Here is a 12,338-nt window from a genome sequence, read left to right on the forward strand (position 1 = left end):
GTTACTTGGGAGAAGAGACCGACACCCACCTCGCTACAACCTCCTTTCAGGTAGTTGTAGAGCGCGATAAGGTCTCCCCTGAGCCTCCTTTTCTCCAGGCTAAACAACCCCAGTTCCCTCAGCCGCTCCTCATCAGACTTGTTCTCCAGACCCCTCACCAGCCTCGTTGCCCTTCTCTGGACACGCTCCAGCACCTCAATGTCCTTCTTGTAGTGAGGGGCCCAAAACTGAACACGGTATTCGAGGTGCGGCCTCACTAGTGCCGAGTACAGGGGCATGATCACTTCCCTAGTCTAGCTGAAGTAGGTAATTGTATCTGGATTAGCTGGCCAGTGAAGCACATTAATTATATGTAAGAATGACTGATACCACAATACTAAGCATCCTACTGATTTCCTCTCTAGCCGTAAGAGAAGATAGCAGCAGATGGTGTAATGATCACTCTAAGAGAGGCTAATTTTTCATTACTCAGAGCAATTAAGGTTTGTATCTGAGTGAGGTTTCTGGAGTGTGTCACATGTCCCCTGCTTTCTAGGAGGGCACTGACCTTAGAAGTGAACTCCCATTTTTACTGAGGGGGGGATATATTTTTGTCTTGGCTTTCATTAGGAAGTAGTTGAACTTCTTATTTTAGGGGCAAGATCTGACAATGTTAGTGATGTAGGCTCTACGAGGAATTTGCTTTTACCTGTATGATTATTATGTGAGGGACAGGCTCTCAGTGTTGTTCTTTTATCTCCACCTGCTCTCTGGCACTGTTAAAGTCCACAATGACAATGTTTCCTTCTCTGCCTATTGCCTGTCACTTCCATCAGCCTAATACATTCAACTGTGACAGTACAATCTTTCACTCAGGACCAAGAAAGACTCTTAGGAAAAAAAGGTTCACAAGGAAAGGGTGTTCCAGCCATTCTTAGTCTAAAGCAACCTGGTTTTGATGGAGAAATTGAATAAGAGGAAAACCAGGAACCATGCCCTAAGAGGTTGGCCCTTACTGAAGAATGGGCGTATGATGTTCTACAGAGCAGGTTTGCCCCACTGAAAAAGTGAGAAAAAAAGAGATGTTTGCATGTTGGGCATCTTTTAACCAAGCATGCCAGAGAAGAGCAGAGGCCATTTTATAACACAGGTTCTTTTGGTGCTTATGCAGTAGAGGAGGGTACGAAGAAGGAGGGCCTTATAACTGTTCATATTTCTATGTCTTCAAATGTTTCAGGAAGGAAAAAAAAATGGTGGGACTAGCTTACTGGTATTGTATATTGTGTCAATATAGTAGACCTTTATGAGACTGCATCTTCTCTGCTTTTACGTACTGTACTGACACTTTGATTTAGTACTACAGTGGAGGGCATGTTTGTACACTATTTCTAATTATTTTTCTGGTTTTTTATCCATCTGTCTTATCTTACACTAAAGAGGTTTCTATCTCAAGTCAAAGGAACAGAATGGTGCTCCTAGCTTTTTTTTTTTCTTCCCCTCTTTTTTTTTTCTCCTCTTCCCTCACATAATTCAGCTGAGCTGCTGATTAGACTGAAATGTCAGAGACCCATTGCACCCATATTTTATCAGTTTATCTCTTTTCTCCAGAATCACAAATAATTCAGCTGAGCTGCTTTGATTAGACTGAAATGTCAGAGACCCATTGCACCCATATTTTATCAGTTTATCTCTTTTCAACAGAATCACAAAATCTGTTTCTGTTTCGGAGCACTCCAACCAAAGTAATAAGAAAAGCTCAGGAATGAATTCTGACATGCCTAGAGTTTATTTAAAAACCACAGTCAATTCGGCTTTCTGTGAATCCATTTGTTCTTAGTACATTCCCAAGTTTCCCTAGCCTGTTCTCTAGATGTAGGTATGCTGATGTGAAGGCTTCATCATCACAGCTTAATTTCATCTGTTAATCAAAAGTAGTTCACCCATGAAATAAAAGATCATGAGCTCCAGCAACTCTTTCCTTCACAATCCCTTGCTGTCATTGAGCTCCCTTACCTGAATGACCATTATTGGTCAATGTAAACTGGTCAGTGGAGGGAACATTATAGCCTATGAATTCTAAAGGCAAGAGAGTAGAATCATACTGGAGAATATCTTTGTGGAAATCTATTGGTGATTGGAAAACTCCTCCACAAAATGGGTATTTCTTTGGCCAGGCCTTCTCTCCGTCAGGACCTGTGTAAATTAACAAAGAGACACATTTGTCAAGCCTTAACTATGCAATTAATACAGAAACTCCCCTGTTTCAGCCTTCACCTAAAATTTGGAAAAGGAGCCTTTTCTGAATTTTTAAGACTTTTTTTTTTAACTTAATTTCATCTTTCCAGTGTGCCATTAGATAGAAAAGGGCCAAATGCCAACAAAAATCTCATATAAAGACACTCTACCGCCCCTCGATTTTTTGACAACCTCAACTGCTGTTGATGTTATGCTCTTGGGGAACTCCAGGCTTGGTAGCTCATCAGGTTAGGCCTGCAGGCAGCAGCACCACAGCCAGCCACAGTGCCTCTGACCCTCTCATGATGGTATCGTCTCTCTTCAGAGCCCACAAGCGTGACAAGTAGTTTGGATCTGTGACAGTATTTGGATTATTTATTGACATGAGTTACTTTTCCCTATGGAAGTAATAGGCATATGCACAGTAACGCAGCTATTCCAGCCTTCTGAAGAGAATTACTGAAAGAAGTGACTTCATGTTGGCAGAGGAAAAGTTTCCATACTTTTCAGTACACAGAAAGCCAGACCCTTACAAACTTTTCCTTATCGTACAAACTGTCTGGCTCTATCTAGCAATATTGCATAACTCACAGTGAAAAGCTAACTTGCAAAAATGAAAGGTGTTATGATAATTTGCCCTGCAATAACTTGCTCAAACTCTGGTGAAACTTTTCTTCATCACAGTCTTTTCCCTAGGTAGGATCTACAAAGAATAGATAATATCAAGAGATTTTTAATTGTGCCTTTGATTTAACTACACATTAATAGCTAGCAGCTGTTCGCAAGCTGTAAGCTGAGACCATTTGGATTTAAATACCAAAAGAGGTACTTGCAACTTGTGTTTCTCCTTGACTCTAAAGATTCATCTTGATTCTTTCTAAGGCAGGAAGGTCTTTTGGGATCACCCAGCCTGATCTGTATAACACAGGCCATTGGACCTCCCTGGATTAATTTCTACTTCAATGAGGCCCTATCTTTCAGAAGGGAAAAAACATCTACTCTTCCTTTAAGCATTGCAGGTAAAAGATACTTTATTATTGCCCAATGGAAAAATTACTCTCCTTGGTAGCTTGCTTTTCACTGTGAATTTGTCTAGCTTTGACTTTGTTTAGATAGTGATTGCTTTTAATCCTTTGCTTAGAAATTGAAGAGCCTCCTGTTAGCATACTTTTGTTCCTCATTGAAGTACTTATAACATAGAGGACATAGTTTCTCACTTCTCTTAAACAAAATAGATTGAGTTCCTTGAGTCTTTGGTTAGAAGGCTTCTTTTCCAAACCTATGATACTTCTTGTGGCTTCTTTGAAGTCTCTCCAGTATGTTAACATCTTCCATGCATCGTGAATGCCAGAATCTAATGTTAGATCGGGTCATCAGTGGCAAACCAAGTTCAGATCCTTTCTGAAGCAAAATTAACAGTCAGGAGAATATTATTAGAGGCTCAATTTTTTATGTGAAAGACAGTTTCCAAGGATATGGATAGTGGAGGTGAATCTGACAAATATAGTGCATGTGACAGAATTGGCAAGTTCAATTCGGGTGCTCAAAGACAGACTTACTTCCTTGTTAAAGCTCTTCAAGATTATTCAAGACATAGGTTAGCACATGACATTGTTTGCAGTGTGGATACTCAGACTCAATCAGTGCTTTTCAGTATAAATAGGCCTTGATGTTGCTGTAACTCACATCTTTGACTCCAGTTCGCTGCCAATCACATTAATTTCTCTCCTCTTAGATCTTCATGGTACTATCTTAAAGTTACTGAAATTCTTTTTAAAAGCTAATAAATGTTCTGCTGACATTGTAGAAGACTGTATACTATCCTCTGCATATTTTTTGGCAAATAACAGATCCATCCAGAAGAGCATAAATTCCATACTGTGGGATATACATATGCAAGAATATTTCCCAGGAAAATATATATCAGGATATACCAGGAAATGATAGTTTCTTGAGGTTGAAACTTGATGTGCAAGACAGTGACACTGAAATTTAACACTTTCCAGAGAGCTAAGACTACAGCAGTGTCAGAAAAATTGGTGAGAAGCCTTTATTGTAAAAAGACTTAAGTAATTTTAAAAGGTTTGGCGTTTCTGTGCACTGATAAGATAGTGAGTTTGCAAGAAGACTTTAATATATTACATATCATAGGTTTGGAGACTTGATAATTAAATAGGTAATTTTTAACTGATGCATAAAATAGAAGTCCAGTCCCAGCCAGTGGAAACCATGTCATGAAGTTACCACTCACTTTTTCAGTACTGTGTTTGGATGAATTGAATGCCCTTAAGAGTTGGCAACAGAGTATGGGAACTTCCACACCAACATCAGCAGTTCAGAAGGGAAACTTCTGTCTTTCCTATAAAATGCTGTAGTTATTGCAGTCTTCATGTACCTTGATCTTTACTAGCAGTTATCCTTTCCTTGACATAAATCTGCAACTCCACTCACAAGCCTCTAAGGCTACAGCAGTTTTTGCTTGTTTTTCACTCCTGATCAATTAAAAAAACCAACCAAACAAAAAACCTTTTTTGGTACAAACCCATTTTTTCTAGAAATTCTGCCACGTAGTCTTCCTAATTTCAGTGCCTCAAAACTCCCGTCTCAAAGAGCTGAGTTCACTGCAGCTTGGGTTTGCATATGTGAAATTGAGATTTCCATGGTAGATAAACCACACAGCTGGAAGGCATTTCTCAGCTAGCTCTGTTGAAAATGAATGATTGTGAACCAGATTTTCCTCCTTCTGTGCCAGCACATTCAGATAAATTCAGTAGAAATCACATTGTGTTTACAAAGGCTCTGTCTGATCACTACTGAATAAACAATAGCATGTGAATGTATTAAGATTGGCCTGTACTACAAGTCCCAAAAGGTATTAACGTTAGAAGTATTGCAAAAATATCTTAGTAGTTAATTTCCTCCTTTTGTGACAACATTTGTGACAAAGGGAAAGACCCAGGCATCTCAGATGATTTTTGCTGCTATGAGAATCCCGTCAGGACTGTGTCAGCAGAGCAATAATTGTGCCATGGGCCTGTCCTACCCACCCAACAGTACTATTCAGCTGTTGGAGTGAGCAAATTAAGGTATGAAGCTGTTGGTATGGGTGGAAGTAGGACCCCTCCTGCTACCGCTCCCAATGCAGCCACGAACACTCCCTGCTGTAGGGAGTGCAAACTCAGGTTGCTCAAATCCAGCTTGCGGGCTGCCTTCTTTTACATGAGTTTCCAGGACCATGTTCCCCTGCCACGTTGTAAATAACCCTGAGCCTGGCTGTGCCCTCATGGCTATTTTATAAAAGATGTCTGTAAATAAAGTAGTAATAATTCTTTGGATAGTCTTGCTGCCCAGCTGCACAGTGAGCTGAGCAAAATACCCTCAGCACCATGGCTGCATATTGTATCATCTCCTTTGACAGCTTTTAACTTTCCATGCCTAAGCCTTCAGCCAGCCCTGCAGCCCTAGCTCTGCTGGGTGATGCAGGACAGATGTTCCTTTAGGAACAACAGTGGTGTCTGCTCCCAGGATGTGTACATTGGCTGACTTAAAAAAAGAAGAAAACAGGCCTGTGAGACACCAGTGTTACCAACAGACTTTTGCTCTGATGACCAGTTCATATTCACGTTGCTCGAGCTTCTCAAGGAGTATCCAAGTCCTCTTGATCTGAAGTAAACTAATGTAGTAAAATGCATTGGGTCAGTAACACAGGGAATGTCTGTAGTATTTTTGCAGCCAGGCAGAGCACTCTGCCCTGTTTTCAGCCAGCTGGAAGCCGTATAGCTGCCGTTAGCCCAGGGCTGAGTTAGTAGTGAAGGCTGAGAGTCCAGGCTCCCTGACACAGTAACATGACCGCATGGTTTCCATTTCGCTCAGAGCACAGGCAGAGCTGTGCTGGGGACACATATCCAATATGTGTGTATCTTCCACATATGTGTCCAGATGGAAGCTTGTGAGATACAGGCATTGCCAAGGGCTGTAGCTGTCCCTGCCACTCCATTCGAGTGCTGTATGAGAAATTTTGGGCATGTTCTAGTGTGTTCACTAAAGCTGGCATTTAAGCCCCCATTCCTAAGTGGAAGTGGGGTCTTAGCACAGGTTCTCATCACCTCACTGAATTGAAGTAGAGTATTTGGCAACAGTAAAACTAAAGAGTTTGCAAGTTCAATTAGCCTGATGTCTGTTAACAACATTTCTTGTGTCTATGTTACAGCGTGAAGTTGTCTCCTCACATGCTAAAGCACGTTAATAATTCCGTTGGCACTATTCCTTTAAACTTGGCTGTAAAACTAGTTTTCTCCATTGTAGCTGCTTGTCCACTCTCAAGGAGTGATTCTGGTTCTTTGCTTTCATTCCAGCCCTTTTACATTACAGAAGCAGAAAGCCACAATCTAAAGAATTGAAGGCCAGCTCTCCAATTCTACCAGTTCTTTTCTGGAGCAAAGGACTTCAGGCCTGCACCTTCCAGCCACAGAGCAACATTGCCAAAAGCTGCATGCATGTGCTGTCCTGAGCTATGGGGCATCAGAACAATTCTTTTAGTTCTTTAACTGAAAACACTTTTCTCATGATACACTTGATCTACTTTGTCCATTTTACAGAAGGTGAAGCAGCCCATCAGAGGACACAAAGCAAGCCTGTGTCAGAGGGGACTGAGGACTCATGCCCCAGCTCACTGGCCTGTGCTGTTTCTTCCAGGCACTTTTTCTTGGGCTATATACAAGAGTAGTGAAATCAAGAACAAATAGCATTGCTGCAGTTTGGCTAAGGAATAGGCAAATAGAGGAGAGGTTTAGCCTTTATATTTGTTGTATCTAATGCAGTAGTTTCCATTATAGCAAAGCCAAATGCTCATTTCTTTGGAAAGCTTGCTTTGAAAAGATAAGGCCTGATCACATGCAGTGTCGTCTTGCTTTGCCACCATGCCCTGAGCTGCTAGTGCTATATCAACATTCAGTTTTACATACTGTTCTACTGAACAAATAGAACTCTCATTGATGTTCAGCACCTGGATTTCTCCTCCACCCTTAATCTTGTACCTTGACCCTCATCTTGACATCAGTCTGCACTGTGATTATAATGGCTTGACTTCCTTACCGTTTCTGTTGACTTATTTTATTGGGAGGCATCACAAAGTGTTGCAGGGATAAAGGTAAATGGTGGAAGGTGTAGGCTGCCGTAAGGAACCAGAATCGGTAGCAGAGTATGGAGAGGCTCTTTTCTGGCTGACTGCAGTCTCTCTAATCGCCGTTTTTCTCTGTGCAGGCCAATATTCTACCTCTGCTTTTTTCCAGGTATATGAAAAGAACTATGCTGTACAAGTTCAGTTGCTACTTTAATTTTTTGAAGTTGCTTTTATATGTTTTTCTAGATATATTTGAAAATCAGTAGTTGAAGGAAAAAGATAAGAATCTGTTTTGTGAACCTTCCCTCTATCCTCCAGTACATGTTAGAAATCAGACTGCAGTATGGAAGCGCTTAACAGGAATTGATGAAGCTGGGCACTGAGAATAACATACTCTGAAACAAACACCCAAATTCCCAGAAAGGGAGAAGTAACTAATTTAAACAAGCACTGCCCTGGGAAGGAGGACAAAACTTCTACTTTGATAGCAGTAAAAGAAGTCTGGCTTTCCTTACTACCCAGCAGGGTTAGGTTCATCTGATGGCTGCTGTCAAGGTGGAAAACCCAGGCGTTTGTTACTCTGTGTCAAGCTTTTTTCCCCTAATGAGAATGTGAAATATATGTACGCATACTGGCAATTAGATTAATACCTATAGAGATGCAGCTGACAGCTTTCCTTTCGCTTGTGTGAAGCAAGTCAGGTAAACTGGAGCACAGCCAAAGGGAGTAGTTATTAGCAGCAAGTTCAATCTCAGAGGTTCTTTGTGTTGTCTTGGAGCAGCACCAAAGGCTTAAGAACAAGCATTTTTTGCTGAGATTCTCAGTACTGCCTACTTCTCTGTGGGCATGTGGCATATAAAACACTACTCTGAATGAGGAAATAACTGGCAGAGGATTTCATCAATTAAAAGAAAATCTCTAGATAATTCTTCTTCCTGAGCAGCCATCAGATGCTTCTGGGTTAGTAGCTGATTTAAAGAACTAGTGTAAAAAATAACACTGCTTTCCTGAATATGATTTATTCTACCTTGTCAGTGCTGGGATTTTCAGGGAGCTGAGTCTCCAGTAACATGATACAGGTGACTTACTGAACTCTGACTCTACTTAAAAATGAAGACCCATGTGGGCAGGGAAAGGTACGCTCTTTGCAGAACTAGGCTGAAATGTGCTGCTGGTCTGTGACTGGTGGGGAAACAGAGGGCTTTGGGGAACCTCTGCAGTTGTAGGGCCAATCTTAGTCTGCTGAAGTTCCTGTCATTCTGCAAGGCAATTTAGAACCCAATAACTGACTCTCAAATCACCCAGATATGAAACCTGATGGATGAATAACAGATTTCAAGACAATTGTCCAGATCCAAATCTGGGTAAAGATAGTGAACCCAGGAGGTTCTCACCAGAATACATTTGGCATGTTGTCCTTAAAATACAGAACAAAGCCACAACTTAGTATGTACAAATTAGTTAGTACTTACCAATATAAGACCATTTTGACCCTGTTTAAAGACAAAGGAAATATTACTGTGAGTATTTGAAATTGATCTTACTCTGTAAAGAAACAAATTACCACTTAAACCCATGTACTGAGTTTTGCAGTACTTTTATCTCCCTGTGATCCTGCCCATAGGGCTTGACTTTCTTGTGGTCACTTAAATCCTGGAGCGAAGCTTTTGTCAGTCTTTTTTTTTTTTTTTGTGGAATAGCCAAGGACTCTGTATGTAGGTACATCCCTGATTTTTTTCTGGTTAGGAAACTAAGGAATATAAATGGGGTGTAGCTATAATGAACCCCCTCACGCCTAGTTGAGGAGTTTCAAAACCATCAGTGGATTGCCAGTTGCTACACTGAGAAATGATGGACAGTCATTTCTGTACAGCGGCCCTGGGATTTGCCAACTGAAACAGATAGGTATAGATGGACTTTGAAAAAAAGGAGTGTGATACACGAACCCATATAACTCAGAGAATCCTGGGGGGTTGAATGAGTGTTAAAATGATCAATATTCATCCATTGCTTAAGGAACTGAACTTGGGACAGTGTCTCTGCATGTCTTTGGAAATGTTTTGACTTATTAAATGCTCTTTTTAATTTCTTTTTTTTTTTTGGTTCTGAAGCCTACTTACAGTCATTCAGCTTGCTGTGTAATTACAGGTGCTTGTCCTGACAGACCTGAACAGTTTCGTTTATTGGGCTAATGCAGATCTTTGCTCTCCACAAATTTAATTTTATTTCTGCTTAGAAAACAGTCCTGAATTACGAGTTTTGCAAACACTCAGTGTGCCTGTGTGTGCGTGCATGCATGCAGACAAATATTTATCCTTACATACATATGTCTGCTCAGTACATGATTCTTGGCTGCATTTCTTGTACTCTGAAGCGTGGTCACAGATACAGCTCTTCTCCAAAGAATGTCATGTGAAATATTTGGGATTAATTTGTAGGGTTGTGCAAAACAGCTGCACTTGGCTCTTTTGCATTGATATGTGCTGGGAACACTAAGCTCTCTGCTTCCAGTTCGTTAGGACCAGCGTGCCTTGTTCTTTTACACTGGAATTTTCAAAACGAGGTCTGTGTAATCATCCTGGCTGAAGTCCCCAGGTTCCTTGTGTGGAAGAATTCATGCACTGTCTTAGATTTCAAGATGAGAAACCTCATTCTCCTCTCCCCTTCTCTCTGCAGGGGATTATCTCTTACTGAGTTTTTTGGGGGGTGCTTGTGTCCTCTGGTCAGCATGTTCTGTAGGTAAAATTTGCATGAAGATAGCAACTGACTGTCAACAGGTTTTAGAAATCGCCACGTCCTTATCTAAGCAGGATTTGAAGAAAAATTGACTTAACTACAATAGCTACTCTCTGCTCATGCTCTTACTGCCCATTAAAATGTGTACAAAGTGTCAAAAATACGATTTTTATAATCTAGAACAACCTTAAAAGAGTCAATTTCAAAGATTTTCAATATTTTGGGAGTTTATGCCAATTGAAACAAAAATAAATGAAAGCTTTAAGTCTTTTGCCAAGTGAAAATTTCCTTAGCCTGTGAGCATTTTGATGATCTGCAGTTCACTACCGTTATGACTGTACTGATGAGCATAGTAATAGCAACTAGTGTAGGTAGGGCTGAGGCACATTTAATGCTTATTTCATCTAACTTAGATCAGGAGATAAATAGGTGACCAGATGGCAGAATCTTCTTGATGTTGTCTGAATGAACAGGTAGAGCTGCAAAAGTGATTTGCTGCCATCCTCAGACTGTGAGCAAGGTTGCTATTACCCTTATTCTGCTTGATAATGAAACGAGGATGAGGCAGACTGTCACACAGTTTCCCAAAATTGGAGGAGAGTCAACAGAGTGTCTGATTCACATCTGGAAGAGAATTATCAACAGCTCCGTACCCGTGAGCACTGTCCTGCCTCTTTGTTCATGTTGGGGTGAGTGCTGATGAGTAACACAGTTACATGCCCATGCATGGCAGAGGAGGTTCCTAGAGCCAGTGTATCTGTGTTTCACTGATCAATATCCAGGGAATGAATAAATTTCTAATGTCACATGGGAGCTGGGAAAGTGGGAATGGTTTTAGTTGTGATAATCTACGTTAGTTGTGTCTCTGACTTGGGAAGATGTCAGAGACAGGCAGATGCTGTAGCTCTTGCCATTTCTTGGTACTGGGCATCTAATTCTACGATAGGAATTCTCCAGCATTCCCTTCCGGACGTATCGTAAGACATAGCTTTTCGACACATCCTTTCACTTCCAAACCTTCTGTGTTGTCAGAGAAAGCACCTGGAAAGCAGCAAGCTTTATTGTTATTCTGGAAAGCACCAAGCTCTAGGAACCTCTGCCCTTCAGGTGGGAGATTCTGCTAGAGAATATAGCCATTTTTCAGAGGATATATGCCCGAAATAAGAAGGTGACCTTAAAAGTTTGAATTCCACCCCTTATGTAGCTCATGCGAAAAACCCAGTAAAATGCTTGTCTTGGCAGAGCTCTGTATGAAGCTGACTGCTCTGGATTATGCTTGAGCCTTCAGGATTTTCGTCCCATGAATATATGTGCTGAGTAAGTCCTCTCATACAACCCTTTACAATGATTCTCCCTCATATCCTATAATCACACTAGGTGGATTATAATTAGCTTGAATGGATGAAAATTGATTATAATCAGCTTGAATACATGAACATTAACTCCTAAAAAGAGAGTGAGGAGCGCTGACCTCCTGAAACTGGTCCTGTTTAAATATAAGAGAATGAGGTGTAGTATATGGGGCACTTCACAGGGATTGCATTCTCTTCCTCTGGTTTAAAAATAAACAGGGCAGAGGGAAAGGTGTGATGCTTCCACTAACTCTGAGAAGGGTCAGTCTGCTTCATTCTATGAGAAACAAAAAGATCACAAAGCAAGGTATACTGAGCATGCAAGAAGTCTGTAACGCGAACTAAATCAGAGGACATATTTTTCCTGTATATATCAGAAAACCTGTTCTGAGAAATTGAAATAAGGATACGAACTCCAAACAACTGCGGACTGCAACAATATACAACTTTGAGCATGCTATTGAAATAGTAATAATTAAAAGATGCCAGTTTTCTGCATACATTAGCTGCCCTAAGTTACAAGTGACAATAAGATAAAAAGCTGAAAGACTTTACCATTCAACGGCGCTTGCATTGAGAATTGTATCTTTAGGAAGAAAATAAGCACAGTAGCGACTGTGGCTATACTGAAGCTCTTGGCTGACATCTCAAGGAAAGACTGAAAATATTCCGACAGATCACAGGTTTCTCTGCACTCTGAAGAAACTCTCTTGTAGGTATGCGGCAAATAGCAAAATGCACACATATAGAGCTTCTGCTAATGAGTAATTGCCCTTCTCTCCCCTTGTCTCTCTCCTTCCTTTTAGGACTCCTTTTTATAAAGCTCCTGAGACTCAACCCAAAACAAATGATGTAATCAGACCTGCCTCTAGGTCACAGCACCCTCAGAAAACTGATCATATCCTTTATTACCT

At 40.8% G+C, this 12,338-nt stretch overlaps 1 protein-coding gene across 1 annotated transcript in view; it reads right to left on the minus strand.

The window, feature by feature from the left end:
• CA12 (carbonic anhydrase 12) overlaps nucleotides 1-12,070 on the minus strand; it is a 25,909-nt gene extending 13,839 nt beyond the window's left edge. The window contains exons 1-3 of the mRNA XM_009273993.1: nucleotides 11,980-12,070; nucleotides 8,809-8,829; nucleotides 1,993-2,172 (exon numbers count right to left, since the gene is read on the minus strand). Coding sequence (XP_009272268.1) covers nucleotides 1,993-2,172; nucleotides 8,809-8,829; nucleotides 11,980-12,070 — 292 coding nt within the window. The remainder of the gene's footprint in view (nucleotides 1-1,992; nucleotides 2,173-8,808; nucleotides 8,830-11,979) is intronic.
• Nucleotides 12,071-12,338: the final 268 nt, after the last annotated feature.

Source organism: Aptenodytes forsteri, unplaced genomic scaffold (assembly GCF_000699145.1).
Source record: "Aptenodytes forsteri isolate BGI_AS27 unplaced genomic scaffold, ASM69914v1 Scaffold239, whole genome shotgun sequence".
NCBI lineage: Eukaryota > Metazoa > Chordata > Aves > Sphenisciformes > Spheniscidae > Aptenodytes > Aptenodytes forsteri.